This window comes from Chlorocebus sabaeus, chromosome 6, assembly GCF_047675955.1.
Source record: "Chlorocebus sabaeus isolate Y175 chromosome 6, mChlSab1.0.hap1, whole genome shotgun sequence".
NCBI lineage: Eukaryota > Metazoa > Chordata > Mammalia > Primates > Cercopithecidae > Chlorocebus > Chlorocebus sabaeus.
In genome coordinates this window covers 50,081,630-50,097,159 of record NC_132909.1, presented here as the reverse complement: position 1 = coordinate 50,097,159, position 15,530 = coordinate 50,081,630, and the positions used below count along the sequence as shown (strand labels likewise).

The 15,530-nt window shown below is 54.9% G+C and overlaps 1 protein-coding gene across 3 annotated transcripts; it reads right to left on the bottom strand.

The window, feature by feature from the left end:
• Positions 1–1,105: 1,105 nt before the first annotated feature.
• HOOK2 (hook microtubule tethering protein 2) lies at positions 1,106–13,895 on the bottom strand. Of its 3 annotated transcripts, none has more exons than XM_007995425.3 (22): positions 13,745–13,895; positions 13,150–13,235; positions 13,007–13,079; positions 11,340–11,390; positions 11,126–11,258; positions 10,958–11,025; positions 10,532–10,594; positions 9,425–9,505; positions 9,187–9,347; positions 8,957–9,097; positions 7,582–7,783; positions 6,032–6,142; positions 5,835–5,922; positions 5,412–5,481; positions 4,152–4,289; positions 3,976–4,063; positions 3,739–3,773; positions 3,050–3,132; positions 2,865–2,968; positions 1,772–1,882; positions 1,632–1,703; positions 1,106–1,534 (listed from the first exon to the last, which is right to left on the bottom strand). In XM_007995425.3, exons 1-22 carry the CDS (start codon positions 13,787–13,789, stop codon positions 1,385–1,387), a joined length of 2,154 nt encoding a protein of 717 aa, XP_007993616.3. In that variant the 5' UTR covers positions 13,790–13,895; the 3' UTR covers positions 1,106–1,384. The 3 variants fall into 3 exon arrangements, with proteins under 3 accessions (XP_007993616.3, XP_037848091.2, XP_072872993.1); XM_037992163.2 differs by having other exon boundaries at positions 2,865–2,965; XM_073016892.1 differs by lacking the exons at positions 11,340–11,390; positions 13,007–13,079; positions 13,150–13,235; positions 13,745–13,895 and having other exon boundaries at positions 10,958–11,047; positions 11,126–11,225.
• Positions 13,896–15,530: the final 1,635 nt, after the last annotated feature.

Genomic DNA, 15,530 nt, shown 5'->3' with positions numbered 1-15,530 from the left:
CAGATACCTTCATGGCCTCTCCCTCACCTCCTTCAGGTCTCTGCTTCAATAATGTCACTTCCTTGGTGAGGCCTCCTTTCTGGACCTTTTTTCTTTCTTTCTTTCTTTTTTTTTTTGTAGATGGGATCTCACTGTGTTGCCCAGGCTGCAGCGAGCTGAGAACGTTCCACAGTGGTGGCTCACTCTGGTAACTCTGGGCACCAAGGTAAGGGAGAGAAAGTGGGCCAGGGGTTTACCCCATTGCTTTTAAGAAAAGCTTAGTGGCCGGGCACGGTGGCTGACTCCTGTAACCCCAGCACTTTAGGAGGCTGAGATGGGCAGATCATCTGAGGTCAGGAGTTCAAGAACACTCTGGCCAACATGGTGAAACCCCAGCTCTACTAAAAATACAAAAATTAGCCCGGTGTGGTGGCATGTGCAAGTGGTTCCAGCTACTCAGGAGGCTGAGGCAGGAGAATCGCTTGAACCCGGGAGGCAGAGGTTGCAGTGAGCCAAGATCGTGCCATTGTACTCCAGCCTGGGTGACAGAGTGAGACTCCATCTCAAAAAAAAAAGAAAAAATAAAGCAACAACCAAAAAACAAAACCACTACACATTCACAGACACACAAAGGTGATCCCCACTACACATTCACAGACACACAAAGGTGATCCTCACCTATCTCTGGATGGTACTATTCGTCACGCACACTTAGTAAGAATGCAAACCAAGCTTTTCTTTCTTTTCTTCTTTTTTTTTTTCTTTTTGAGATGGAGTCTTGCTCTGTTGCCCAGGCTGGAGTACAATGGCTTGACCTCAGCTCACTACAACCTCTGTTTCCTGGATTCAAGCAATCCTCCCACCTCAGCCTCCCGAGTAGCTGGGATTACAGGCATGTACTACCATGCCCTGCTAATTTTTCTATTTTTAGTAGAGGAGTGGTTTTGCCATGTTGGCCAGGCTGGTCTCGAACTCTTGACCTCAGGTGATCCACCCATCTAAACTTCCCAAAGTGCTGGGATTACAGGCATCAGCTACCGTACCTGGCCGCTAAGCTTTTCTTAAAAGCAATGGGCTAAACCTCTGGCCCATTTTCTCTCCCTCACCTTGGTGCCCAGAGCATAGCCAGGGCAGATTGAAAGTCTTTATTTTTGTCAAATATAAAATCAGAGTCTCCCCAGGCAGCACATGAACTCCAGAGAGAGAATCAACGATAAGAATCACATTGCTAAAAAGAACAGGCCTATACCTACCTCCCACTCTCCCTCCCCACCAATCTGGGAGAGGGAAGGGCAGAGATCATGGCCTCAAAGTTCTCAAGCAGCTGGCTGAAGCCCAGTGCTGGGCGCCATGTGAGGTGGAGGAAGCCAGGGTGGGTGGAGCCCAGGCTGGCTGGATCCTGAGGTCAGTGCTTGTCAGTGGGGCGAAGGTTCAGAGATGCGAGGCGTCCCAGGGGTCCACGGCGAGCATTGGTTGCCAGCCGCTGCTGTGCCAGGAATGACTGGGCATGGGCAGGCGCCCGCTCTTCCCCAGCTCGCTGCTGCAAGGCCATGCCCTTCAGAAGGAGGTATGGTTGGGGTCAGGTGAGCTCACAGGACCCCCTCCACCAATACTCTACCCATGAGATCTTAGAGCCCAGACCCCACACTTACCATATTATACCAGGCACTGATGAGCAGCTTTTCTTCCTGCTCCCTCTGACTTCGGCTTTTCTCAAAGTCCATCTGTCAAGAAGGCAAGTGTCAGGGGCCTAGATATGCTGGAGGCCGCGTAAAGGCATGAGGATACCCACCTCCAGGTGCCGGATGCGGACATCGCGTTCTCGGAGCTGTGTCCTTAGGGAACGGAGTTCTGGAGGTCCCCCTGCAGCCGGCCGCTGCTTGGGTTCCATGGTCTGCATGACCTACAGGTTGAGGAAGTCACAGCCAGGTGACTTTGGCCTTGAAACCCAGTGGGACATATTGGGGTGTGTGTATTCATTCATTCATTATAGAATGTTGCCCAGGATGGTCTTGAACTCCCGGCATCAAGCAATTCTCCTGCCTTAGCCTCCCAAAGTGTTGAGATTACAGGCATGAGCCATTGTGCCCATCCATGCAGTACTTTATTTTTATTTTTGTGATGGAGTCTGGCTCTATTGCCCAGGATGGAGTGAAGTGGCACAATCTCAGCTCACTTCAACCTTTGCCTCCCAGGTTCAAGTTATTCTCCTGCCTCAGCCTCCCAAATAGCTGGGATTACAGGCGTGTGCTACCACTCCCAGCTAATTTTTCTATTTTTAGTAGAGATGGGGTTTCGCCATGTTGGCCAGGCTGATCTCGAACTCCTGACCTCAAGGGATCAGCTGCCTCAGCCTCCCAAAGTGCTGGGATTACAGGCGTGAGCCACTGCGCCTGGCTGTGCAGTACTTTTTTTTTTTCAGATGGGCTCTCACCCTGTCGCCTAGGCCGGAGTACAATGGCACAATCTTAGCTCACTGCAACCTCCACCTCCCAGGTACAAACGATTCTCCTGCCTCAGCCTCCTGAGTAGCTGGGATTACAGGTGCCCACCACCATGCCCAGCTAATTTTTGTGTTTTTAGTAGAGACGGGGTTTCACCATGTTGACCAGGCTGATTTCGAACTCCTGACCTCGTGTTCTGCCTGCCTTGGCCTCCCAAAGTGTTGGAATTACAGGCGTGAGCCACGGCGCCCGGCCGGCTGTGTAGTACTTTAATGCGACAATCAGTAGCAGTGGGGAATCATTGCAGAAGTCGGTCACATGGTGGGGTATGACAGGTGTGAATTGGGGCACAGATGTGCAAGCAGGAGGTTTGGCTCAATAGGAGGCACAAAAAGGCGGGAGCCAGGGCAGGCAACTTGTGGGAACACCCAGTGTCCTCACCATGCGGGCCTTGTCCACGTAGCGGCGGTATCGCTCCTCCATGGCCCGCAAGTCGGCGTCCTTCTTCTGCAGGTTATGCTGCAGCTCCTCGATCCGTCGGGCTGCTGGTGGAAGAGGTGGCTCATCAGCTTCATGCTGCTGGGCTCTGGGATCTCCCCACCCCCTGGTCACCAGGTCCCACTTACTGCTGCTGTCAGTGGGTGGTTCCAGCTCCTCAATGTACTCCCGCTTCCTCTGCAACTCCAGATCTGCCTCATGAAGCTTCTGCCTGTGGACAGGGATGAGCAGCAGGGGGCTGACCTCCGAGCTGGCTTCTCTTTCGTCCCAGTGGTAGCCACAGACCTCCCCGCCAGCCAGAAATGCCCCTACATGGCCACAGAGCCCTCTCTGCCTGCCCCTCATGCCTGGGGGCTGTGTGCCCTGGTCTCACCATCTCCTCAGCCATCAGTCACAACCCTTCGCACCCTTAGCAGGTATCCTGTGGAACAGCCCCCTGCTGTCCGCTTCGCCCATCCCAAAGCTCCCAAGTTGGTCCAGCCACCATCATCCCTTGCTAGCTTCTTCTACTCTCAACCACTCCATCTAGCAGCCAGGGATCTTTCTAGAATACAAATCTCTTCAATAGCAGACAGGTAAAAGAAAAGAAAGAAGGCCAGGCGCAGTGGCTCATGCCTGTAATCCCAGTACTTTGGGAGGCCAAAGCGGGTGAATCATCTGGGGTCAGGAGTCCAAGACTAGCCTGGCCAACATGGTGAAACCCCGTCTCTCCAAAAAATAGAAGAAATTAGCCAGGCATGGTGGCACACGCCTAAGAAACTCCCCACTAATGTCAAATCCATGCCCCCACCAAGAGTGCCCTCTTTCTGCGACTTACAAATGTTCCTCCAGCTTTCTTTTCAGCAAGACGGACTGGGGGAGAGAAGAGGCAAGGTGAGTGAGGGGTCCAGAGAGGACCTAATTCCTCCTTCCCAGGGTGAGGGTAGGGGGTGCCACCCTGGGCCCATGGTACTTACAATGGCCTGTATGGGGCATCGGGCAGCATGGGAGAGAGAGGAGGGTTACTTCGGGGCATGAGGGAGGGCCAGGCAGGGAGGTGGTGGGTGACACTCACGTCTTCAGTCTTGCCCCCCTGCTCCTGCAGGGCTTTCTGAAGGTCCTCCACCTGGGCCCGCAGCTCAGATAGCTGCTGCTGGTTCAGCCTGCAAGGGTGGGGGGCCGCTTAGTGCCTTCGCCCACTTTCGGCCCCCTCTGTCCCTGCTCTGCGCAGGTAGGTCCCCAGGCGCTCACCGGAGCTGCGTCTCCAACCCGTGGCGTGCGCGGTTCGCCTCCTCCAGGTGGCGCTGCAGCTCCTCCTGCCGCTCCCGGTCGGCCCCCTCCTGCCGGCACAGCCGCTTGTTCTCCAGCTGAAGCCGCAGGAGCGTCTCTCTGCAGACCCGGGAGGAGAAAGCAGGGCCAGGGTCGGGTCACCCCGCAGGCTTGCTGGGGCTCAGGGCGGGTGGAGCTAGGGGCGGGACAGAGCCCTGGGGAAGAGCTCAGCCAGACCATGGGGTTGGAACACCGAGGACCTAACTAGGGTTAAAGTGGACGGAGCCCTAAGCTGGGGTACGGGGTGGAGCTAGGCAGGGGCGGAGCTACAAGAGTGGATTCGAACAGCTGGGATGCGGCTGCTGGAAAGCCGGAAGCAGAAATGGGAAAAATTAGGATGGGAGAGTTTTTGGGTTTTTTTTTGTTTGGTTAGTTTTGTTTTTTTTGTTTGTTTGAGATGGAGTTTCGCTCTGTCGCCTAGGCTGGAATACAGTGGCGCGATCTCGACTCACTGCAACCTCCGCCTCCCAGGTTCAAGTGATTCTCCTGCCTCAACCTCCCGAGTAGCTGGGACTACAGGCGCACGCCAGCACGCCCAGCTATAATTTTTTGTATTTTTAGTAGAGACGAGGTTTCACCGTGTTAGCCAGGATAGTCTCGATTTCCTGACCTTGTGATCCGCCCGCCTCGGCCTCCCAAAGTGCTGGGATTACAGGCGTGAGCCACTGCGCCCGGCCGTTTTGGGGGTTTTAAAATCATTTATATTTTGTAGAGAGGGCCACTATGTTGCCCAAGCTGCTCTCGAACTCCTGGGCTCAAGTGATCCTGCAGCTCCGGCCTTCCAAAGTGCTGGGATTTAGAGGTGTGATCCACCATGCCTGGCCTGGGAGAGTTAATGCCAGCAGGGTACAGGGGACTGAAACTCACAGAGGCTACACTGACAGGGGTGGACCCTGGGGGAAAGGATCAAAGTCGGCGGGGCTAGGGCATAGGATTTTTGTGCGGGAAGTGGAGCCAGGTGTTGGACATAATGTGTGTACTAAGGATAGACCCTGGAGAGGCAAAGTCATCTGGTAGGGCTGAAAGGAGCCAAATCAGCAGTAAGTGGGCCTAGGAGCCCGGCTAGGACCCGGAGCTGAGACCAAGCAACCGGTGCTAGTAGGTGGGAGGGCGGGGGGTGGGGCTGAGGGCGGGCCTTGGCAGGCCTGGGTGGAGCCAGAGTTTTGAGTGACCCCAGGATACCTGAGCTCTGCAGGCAGGATCTCCGCGGCTAAGTTATCCACGGGTGGGGAGGTGGGATCCAATGAGGGGTCTGAAGAATGCAAGAAAAGTCTTCAGGTCTCTTCGCATTCCCTGTCCCCGCCCCTAGGGTCTTCTTCCCAAACATCATCTTTTGGGGCTCAAGTTCAGCCAACAGCCTGGCTTAACACAAGCTCCATCCCCGGCTTTATCATAGAGAACCAGGAGGGTTGGCCTGGCTTTTTAGCCTTTGCTCCACCCTGAGACCCTGAGCCTCTCTCTTCAATATGACCATGTCACATCTTTCTGGTCACCTCCAGCCTGGCCTAGCTCTCTCCCCAGCCTAGACATGCACTGGGACACAACCTGTTCTGTCCAAACAGTACACCAGGACAGGTAAGGCCCCAGCATGGGGCTTCATCTCACCGGCCTGGGTCAATCCCCGCGGCTGCAGCTGGGCGCAGCGCAGCTCCTCATTGGCCTCCCGCAAGGAGTCCCGCTCTGCCAACAGCCGCTGCAGGGACAGGGTACAAGATACCACACGGGTCAGGCTCGGCTCCCTGGGAAATAGGCTACCCCAGAATTGGCAGGGTGGGGCTTGGGCAGTGGAACCTCAGCCTCACCTCCTTCTCCTTTGTCACCGACTCATACTTTTCCTCCAGGTTGCGGTATTCAAATAGCCATTTCTCGGCCTTCATGGCCTCCTCCTGCCGCTGTCCCTGCAGTTCCTGCACCTGAACACAGAGAGGGGAAGAATAAGGACTGCAGGGGTGGAAGCAGGGGCAGGGGCTGAGTACAGATGGTTCCCAATCCAGGATGGTTTGACTTATGATTTTTTTGACTTTACTATGGTGCTTTCAGCTGTGTATGTTTTTTGTTTGGCTTTTTAAGAGACAGGGTCTCGCTCTGTTGCCCTGGCTGGTCTCAAACTCCTGGCCTCAAGCGATCCTCCCACTTCAGCCTCCCAAAGCACTGGGATTACAGGTGTGAGCCATTGCACCCAGCCAACTGTGAATGTTAATAGTAAGAACCCATATAACCATTCTGTTTTTCAATTTCAGTAAAGTAGTCTTCAATAAATTGCATGATATTGTCAATGCTTTATTATAAAATAGGCTTTATGGTAGATGATTTTGCCAAACTAGGCTAAGGAAAGCATGATTAAGGTAGGCTAGACTAAGCTGTGATGTTCGATAGGTAAGGTATGTTCAATGGATTTTCTTTCTTATTTCTTAAAAAATTTTTTAAAAATTATTTTTTAAAAACAGATGGGATCTCACTATGTTGACCAGACTGTTCTCGAAATGCTGGCCTCAAGCGATCTCCTATCTCAGCCTCCCAAAGTGCTGGGATTATAGGCATGAGTCACCACGCCCAGCCCTCTTTTTCTTTTTTTTTCTTTTTAAATATATTTTTCTTTTTTTCTTTTGAGACAGAGTCTCCCTCTCTCAACCAGGCTGGAGTGCAGTGACGCGATCTTGGCCTACTGCAACTTCACCTCCCAGGTTCAAGCGATTCTGGTGCCTCAGCTTCCTGGGTAGCTGGAATTACAGGCGCGCGCCACCATGCCCGGCTAATTTTTGTATTTTTAGTATTTTAGGGTTTCGCTATGTTGGCCAGGATGGTCTCAAACTCCTGCCTCAAGTGATGTGGGGTTACAGAAGGCGTTATGGGGTGCCCGCCTTGGCCTCCCAAAGCACTGGGATTACAGGCGCGAGTCACCGCACCCAGTCTTTTTCTTTTGTTTGAGGCAGGATCTCGCCTTGTCACTCAGGCTGGAATGCAGTGATGCAGCCACAGCTCACTACAACCTCAAAATCCCAGCCTCAAGTGATCCGGTTCAGTCTCCGAAAGCGCTGGGATACTAGGCCTGGCCTTTAAACGCATTTTAGGATATTTTCAATTTACCACGAGTTTTGTTACATGGGTAGATAGCCCCAAGTAAATCAAGCAGCAAGGTGAAGGGGCGGGCATCAAAGAATTTAGAGGAGCGGTACTTAAGGGAAGGGCTGGGCTTACTAACCCAGACAGAGGAACAGCCTGGGTGGAGGGAAGAGGCCTGGAAGGCGTGGCCTAAGTGCAAGTAAAGCAGGGTCTCAGGGGAGGGCGGGCCAACAGTAAGAGACACGCTGCCAGGGGCGGGGCCCCGGCCCTAACCCGGACCCCGCCGCACCTGCCGCCGCTGCGCCTCCAGCTGGGCGCGCAGGGAGCCAGCTCGGCGCAGCTCATCCTCCAGCTGCCGCGTGCGCTCGGCGTGGCCAGCATTGCGTTCCTCCAGCTGCCGCACCTGCCGCCGCAGCTCCCTCAGCTCTCCCAAGCGGCGCTGGCAACTGTTCAGCGTGGCCTCCAGCTGCCCAGCACGCTCCGAGGACTGCCTAGGGGAGTGGGGAGGGAGTGGGGAGGGAGTGGGGAGGGAGTGGGGAGGGCTGAGAGCTCTGATCAGGGTTCAGCTGGGATGCAGAGTGGCCCTTGGAGCAGAGGAGGGTGTTGTTCAGCCTGAGGCTTTTGGGTTCAAGGTGAAGGGGTCATGAAAGTCGAGGGTCAAGGGTCAACCCGGGCCTGGTGCTGTTGAGAGTCATTACAGCAATAGTTAGCCCAGGGTTATAATCAGGGATCCTCTGGGGTGGAATTGTGGGGACACAGAGGGTTGTGGGGTTATAGGGGGAGTGATGGGGGGCCTAGAGAGGTCTGAGCATCTGCCAAGGACACTTTGGGGTCATTGGGGGAGCTATGGGACAAGAGCACTGTGGGGTCCTTAGAAGTGCAATGGGGGCCGGGCGTGGTGGCTCATGCCTGTAATCCCAGCACTCTGGGAGGCCGAGGCGGGCGGATCACAAGGTCAGGAGATGGAGACCATCCTGGCTAACAGGGCGCAACCCCGTCTCTACTAAAAATACAAAAAAGCCGGGCGTGGTGGCGTGCGCCTGTGGTCCTAGCTACTCTGGAGGCTGAGGCAGGAGAATGGCGTGAACCCGGAAGGCGGAGCTTGCAGTGAGCCGAGATCGCGCCACTGCACTCCAGCCTGGGCAACACAGCGAGACTCCATCTCAAAAAATAAAAAAAAAATAATAAAAAAAAAAGAAGTACAATGGGGGGGTGCACTAGTTCTTTTGCATTACAGAGGTGCTATAGGGGCCCAGTGGAGCCCTTTGTGGTTACAGAAGGCACAGTAGAGTCAAAAGGGGTTGCAAAGTCCTAGAAGGTACCATGGGCATTATGAAGTCCAAAATGTGCAGTGGGATCTGCAGACCATTGTGGGGGAGGTTCTTGTGTTTTGTGGGGCCAAAGGGATGCTATGGGGTCTTGGAGGCATACTGTGGAATAAGAGGGGACAGTGTGGGGTCCAGGGGTTATGGTGGAGTTCAGGATAGCGCAATGTGGCCTTGGGCGTTCTGTAGGGCTCAGGGTGGCACCGTGGAGTCCAGGGGGCATATTGGGGGTTCACTGGGCATATAGAAATTACAGAGTTGCATGGCATCAGAGGGGAACTCTGGCAACAAGTTTACCCCCAGCCCCCTGTGATGGGGACCCAGGAACCCACCACTCACCGCAGCTCATCCATCTCATCCTTCAGGGCCTGTGCCTCCTGGGCCAGGCTGGTCAACGCCTGGTTCCGGTGCTGCAGCTCCATAACCTCCCGCTCCAGCTCAGCACAGTGCAGGCGCTCATCCTCTCTGCCACTCTCCAACCTGGGGGTGGTGGTGGGGAAAGGGCACATGAGGGAGCTGCCCTCCCCCTGTCCCCTGGCTTGCCTGGCCCAGTCCCCAGATGACCGTACCTGAAGTTCTCCTCCTGCAACTGCTCCAGCTGGGATTGCAGCAGCAGCAGCTTCTTGGCAGTGAGACCTGGGGTACCCTCGCCTTCAGGTCGGCCCACCCGCTCACGCAGCGCTGCATTCTCTTGTGCCAGGCTCTGCTTCTCCTCTGACAGGAGCATCAGCTAAGGGCAGGGTAGGAAGATGAGCTGGGGCTTGGAGAGGGGCTATTGAAATGTCCCTGCCCCACCTCGGGCCCTACCTGCCGCTCCAGGTCCAGACAGCGCTGCTGTAACTCGTCCCCCTCCTCAGCCTCCTCACTTAGGAAATAGTACCTGCGGGACTGCGGAGATGAGGGGGAAGAGGAACTCAGGAATTCAGGAGAAGGAGGAGGCGAGGGAGGCTGAGATCTCTAGAGGCCAGTGGAGGGGAACAAGAAACCCTCAGGATTGAAAAGAGGGCTGGTGCCGGGTGCGGTGGCTCACGCCTGTAATCCCAGCACTTTGGGAGGCTGAGGCGGGTGGGTCACCTGAGATTAGGAGTTCCAGACCAGCTTGGCCAACGTGGCAACCCCCGTCTCTACTAAAAATACAAAAATTAGCCAGGTGTGGTGGTGCGCACCAGTAGTCCTGGCTGCTCGGGAGGCTGAGGCAGGAGAATCGCTTGAACCCAGGAGGCGGGGGTTGCAGTGAGCCGAGATTGCGCCACTGCACTCTAGCCTGGGTGACAGAGTGAGACTCCATCTCAAAAAAAAAAAAAAAAAAAAGAGAAAAAGAAAAGAGGCCGGGCGCGGTGGCTCAAGCCTGTAATCCCAGCACTGTGGGAGGCCGAGACGGGCGGATCACGAGGTCAGGAGATCGAGACCATCCTGGCTAACACGGTGAAACCCCGTCTCTACTAAAAATACAAAAAAAAACTAGCCGGGCGAGGTGGCGGGCGCCTGTAGTCCCAGCTACTCCGGAGGCTGAGGCAGGAGAATGGCGTAAACCCGGGAGGCGGAGCTTGCAGTGAGCTGAGATCTGGCCACTGCACTCCAGCCTGGGTGACAGAGCGAGACTCCGTCTCAAAAAAAAAAAAAAAAAAAAAAAAAGGAAAAGAAAACAAAGCTGGGGTTGGAGACTGAAGGAAGAGCGACTCCAGAACACTGGAGACCTGGCACAGGAAGTGACTAGCACCCTGGGAGATGGGCGTGGCTTACAGGCTTAAGGACAAGCCCCTCCGCCTTAGGGAGCCCTGAGCATCTGTATTGGGGTCTGGAACTCTAACAAGGTTCAGTCCCAAGGTTAATCACAGCAAACTTATTCCCAACTCCGGGCCTTTGGATTTGCTGATCCCTGTGCCTAGAACACCCTTCCCCCAAATCTCTTACCTGGCTATCAAAGTTGCCATATGTCTCTGGTGACAGGGAGTCAGGAGTGTCTTTGGTCATGAGCTGGGGAGTGGGAAGGGGCATTGTAATGAACTGGATATCTGAGGGCAGCCTTCAAAGCATCTACTATCCCAACTGAGAACCTCTCCATCTTCCCGTCGTCAAGGCCAGTTCTGCCCAATAACCCCAGCCCAGAGGTTGCCCTCCTGCCTCCAGCACAGAGGAAAGCCAGATCCCTTGAGCCTGCTATATTGCGACTTAGAGCTGGGAGGAGCTGGCAGACACATGAGACAGAGATGTCTGGCCAGCTGAGTTCCAGGCAGAGTCCAGAGCTTACCAGGGCAGGGCCTGTGCCCAGTTGCCTCTGCCCTAGTGATGTCCCCTCTGCTGACATTTTTCAATTGCACACTGAGCGCCCCCACCCACCTCCTGGATGGCTTCCATCACCACATGCTGAACCGATTCTTCCAGCGTCATGATTCTCTGGATGTGCTCTGGGGATCAAGGTGGGGGAGGCTGAGACCCAGGGGTGAGGTGGGGAGGAAGGAGGATTTCCTCAGGCCAGCCCCTGGGGACCTCCTAAGCTCCCCATACCCTGCTTTTTCTCGCAACTGATGGCACAGCCCAGCACCAGCTGAAGCAGCTTGCCGAGCTCTGCTGGGTCTGAGAACTCTCCAATGAGGCTCACATCTGGGAGGTGCTCTTCTGACACAGGATGCGCCAGGACCTGGGGAGAAGGGGGTGTCAGGGGCTCATGGGTCCACCCTTCTCCCAACTCAACCCCCTGAATCCCTTTACAGTTACTCACATCCTGGGAGTACTCTACCAGGCTCCGTAAGACCGTCTTCAGATTGCTGACCTAGGGAGAAACAAGGAGCTGTGGACAAGTTCAGAGGTCCCCGACTCTAAATCTGTACATCCCATCCTTTCTCCACCTCACTTCTCTTTTCCTGCTCATCTCATCCTATTCTCCTGCATGTGCCTTCCTCTAGGGGTGACCTGTTTGGCTATCTGCCCCTTTTGTGTACCTGACCATCTTTGTTTCGTTTTTATTTATTTTTTTTGCTTTAGTTTTTTGAGACAGGGTTTTGCTGTCACCCAGGCTGGAGTGTAGTAGTGCAGTCTTGGCTCACTGCAGCCTCGACCTCCTGGGGTCAAGCAATCCTCCTATCTCTGCCTCCCTAGTAGCTGGGACTACAGGCATATGCCACCACACCTGACTACTTTTTTTTATTTGTAGAGAGGAGGTTTTGCTATGTAGCCCAGGCTGCTCTCAAGCTCCTGAGCTCAAGCAATCCTCCCATCTCAGCCTCCAAAAGTGCTGGGAATACAGACATGAGCCACAGTGCCCGGCCTGCCTGACCGTCTTTCTTCATATGTCTCCGGAACCCAGTCACTTCTCACCACCTGCCCCACCATCCTTCAGCCCCGCCCATCCATCCTCACCTCTCACCTGGATTAATGCACCAGCTGCCTCTCCTCTTCCACTTTCGCTGCCTACATTTTATTTCTTTCCATGCAGCCAGGGGGAGCTTTATAAAGCCTAAGCCAGGTTGCATCTTTGCTCTGCTAAAACCCTGCCTTGACTTTCCACAGCACTTAAAAATAGAATTCACACCCTCACCATGGCCTGCCAGGCCCCTGATGACCTCATCTCCTACAAATCTTGCCCTCTTGCTCTGTTCTGCCCTCTTTCCCATTCCTCCATCACACCAAGTTTATTCCCAACTCAGGGCCTTTGCATCTGCTATTTGCTGTGCCTGGAACACCGTTCCCCCAAATCTCACTTGGACATTAACCCATCTGATGTAATCACCCACCCATGCCCTCATTGCTCTTTCTCAAAGCCCTGCTTTTTTCTTGTCTTCATAGAACTATTGGCATCAAAAGTTTTTTCTTTTTCTTTCTTTTTTTTTTATTTCTTCTTGAGACAGAGTCTCGCTCTGTTGCCCAGGCTGGAGTGCAATGGCTCGATCTCGGCTCACTGCAACCTCCACCTCCCAGGTTCAAGTGATTCTCATGTCTCAGCCTCCCAAGTAACTGGGATAACAGGTGCACACCACCACAGCCAGCTAACTTTTGTATTTTTAGTGGAGACGGGGTTTTACCATGCTGGCCAGGCTGGTCTCAAACTCTTGGCCCCAAGTGATCCACCCACTTTAGCCTCTCAAAGTGTTGGGATTACAGGCATGAGCCACTGCGCCCAGCCTGGAAGTTAATTTTTATGGTTGTGTTTTATGTGTTGCTTGTCACTAGAATGATGGCTGTGTGGGGCAGGTTTTTGTCTGTGTTATTCCTTGCTGAATGCCCAGGCCTGGCACAGGGTGAGTACTCAATAGATGAATGGATGAACAAATGGTTGATCATCAGACATCTGTCCCTCTTCCTGCCGATCACCCAGGACATGTGCCTAGCTGATCCGTGTCTGGTCATCTCTTCACCAGTCTGTCCTCTAATCAGGAGTCCAATTGTCACCTTCAGCTTCCAGTTGGGACCTGGATCTTCTGAGATGCCCTGGAGCCATGCCTCGTTGAACCAGGAGGGGTCTCTGGGGGCGAGAAGGTGGGATGAGAAGACTGGGGGACACTTTTGGGATCCTCCCCCTCAGCTCCACTCACATCTGGTTCAGCACATAAGCTATGGCAAGGCCGCTGCTCAGGTCCTGAGGGCTGGCACACGAAGACGGAACATGGAACGTCCGTAACTGAGGGGTCAAGGAAAAGACAATGGAGAGAGTTAGGGCCTGGGAGAGCAGGACCACTCCCCTTTTGCAGACTTTGCCAGTCAGCGAACCTCACATGGTGGGGCGGGTGCTGCTCCGCCACAGTAGCTCTGCAAGGGAGTGGCTTCTGCTCACCTGAGCCCAGAGGGGGCGTGGCCTCACTTCACCTCTGCCCAACAAACCCTACGCGTCCAGGCCAGGGCAGTATCACGAGTCACCTGGGCCCCACAGGCACCACGTGACCAGGCCAATTCACCTGCGCCCTCGCCCCACGTGAACCAGCCACAGAGGGGCGGGGCCTCACCTGTCCATTCCACTCAGACTTGCCACGTGACGGGGGCGGGTGCTCGGGCCAGAGTCCAACGGTCCAGCAAGCCGACGACCCCTGCACCTCCCCGCCCCAGCACCAAGGGACTGACCGCACCAGGACCAGGGATCCCGGGCAAGAGGAGTGGGAGCTCACCTTCCCCTAGCCCCGCCCCACGACCTACCCAGGTGAGCAGAGACCCGCATAGCTCGGCCTTGTCCACGCTCATGGCTCCTGATAGGATTCAGTCCAAGCCACGGAGCCCCGGCGCCGCGGCCGCCTCCGGGTCCGCCACCAGCGAGCGCCCGCAGCCCCGACCTCCGGCTCGGCCTAGAGCGCCGCCCCGCCCCGCCCCCTAGGCGCAGGCCCCGCCCCGCCCCCAAGCCCAGGCTCCACCTCGGTAACGTGATCTCCTCCCCACGCCCGCTCTTGCCTCCAGCCCCGCCATCTTGGATCCGGGCAGCGTTCGGGCGCCCACCCTGCCGCTAGGGGTCAGCCTGGCACAGCCTTGTGCATCCGAGGGTGGTCCCAACTTCCCTCCTCCCCCTGGTCCTTTTTGGGGTGGGAGGTCCTCAAGATCCTTTTGAGACGAGGTGCTCCACCCTGTTACGCAAGCGCATTCACATATTTTCTCTGGAACTTAAATAAATTAATGCGTCTAACCACTTTATGATCGGAGCCTTTGTGCTGGGCGGGGCGAGCCCTGGCATTTTCTATGGACTCGGAGAGGGGATGCTAAAGGGGTTTTCCGGCCGAACGCCGTGGCTCTCGACTGTAATCCCTACTTTGGGAGGCCTAGGAGGGATAATTAGTTTGGCCAGAAGTTCGAGACCAGCCTCTCTTCAAAACATTTAAAAATTAGCCAGGTAGCGGTGGTTCACGCCCGTAATCCCAGCACTTTGGTAGGCAGAGGCGGGCGGATCACGAGGTCAGGAGTTCGAGACCAGCCTGGCCAACATGGCGAAACCCCCGTCTCTATTAAAAATACCAAAAATTGACTGGGCGTGGTGGCGCACGCCTGTAATCTCAGCTACTCCGGAGTCTGAGGCAGGAGAATCGCTTGAACCCAGAAGGCGGATGTTGCAGTCAGCCAAGATCGTCCCACTGCACTCCAGTGGGGCAACAGTGCAAGACTCCTTCTCAAAAAAAAAATTACCCAGGCATGTTGGCGTGTTTCTGTCGTCCTAGCTCTACAAAGGTTGAAGTGGGAGGATGGTTTGAGCCCAGGAGGTCGAGACTGATGTGAGCCGTGATAGAGCCACTGCACTCCAATCTGGGTGACAGAGCAAGACCCTGTCTCAAAAAAAATAAAAATAAAAAAAGATAAAAATTTAAAAATAGGACCAGGCGCGGTGGCTCACGCCTGTAATCCCAGCACTTTAGGAGGCCGAGGCGGGCAGATCACGAGGTCAGGAGATCCAGACCATCCTGGCTAACACGGTGAAACCCCGTCTCTACTAAAAATACAAAAAATTAGCCGGGCGTGGTGACACCTGTAGTCCCAGCTACTCGGGAGGCTGAGGCAAGAGAAGAGCTTGAACCCGGGGGGCGGAGCTTGCAGTGAGCCGAGATCGCGCCACTGCACTCCAGCCTGGGTGACAGACCACTGCACTCCAGCCAGGGTGACAGAGCGAGACTTCGTTTCAAAAAAAAAAAAAAAAAAAAAAAAAGGCCTGGCGCGATGGTTCACATCTGTAATCCCAGCACTTTGGGAGGTCGAGGAGGGAGGACTGCTTGAATCCAGGAGTTTGAGAACAGCCCTGGCAACACAGCGAGACTCCGTTTCTACAAAAATAAAATAAAAAATAAATGTAGCTGGGCGTGGTGGCATACGCCTATTCCCAGCTACTCCAGAGGCTGAGGTGGGAGGATCGCTTGAGCCCGGGAGGTCAACGCTGCAGTGAGCCGTGGTCGCGCCACTGCACTCCAGCCTGGACGTCAGGAGGGGAGGCTCTGTCTCAATAAATAAA

Coding starts and splice junctions, on each gene's coding strand:
- HOOK2 (XM_007995425.3), bottom strand. CDS start 13,789: ATGAGCGTGGACAAGGCCGAGCTATGCGGGTCTCTGCTCACCTGG. Junction 9,506..10,531: donor ATGGCAACTTTGATAGCCAG/GTAAGAGATTTG, acceptor TCATCTCCGCAG/TCCCGCAGGTACTATTTCCT. Junction 4,064..4,151: donor GGGTTGGAGACGCAGCTCCG/GTGAGCGCCTGG, acceptor CCACCCTTGCAG/GCTGAACCAGCAGCAGCTAT.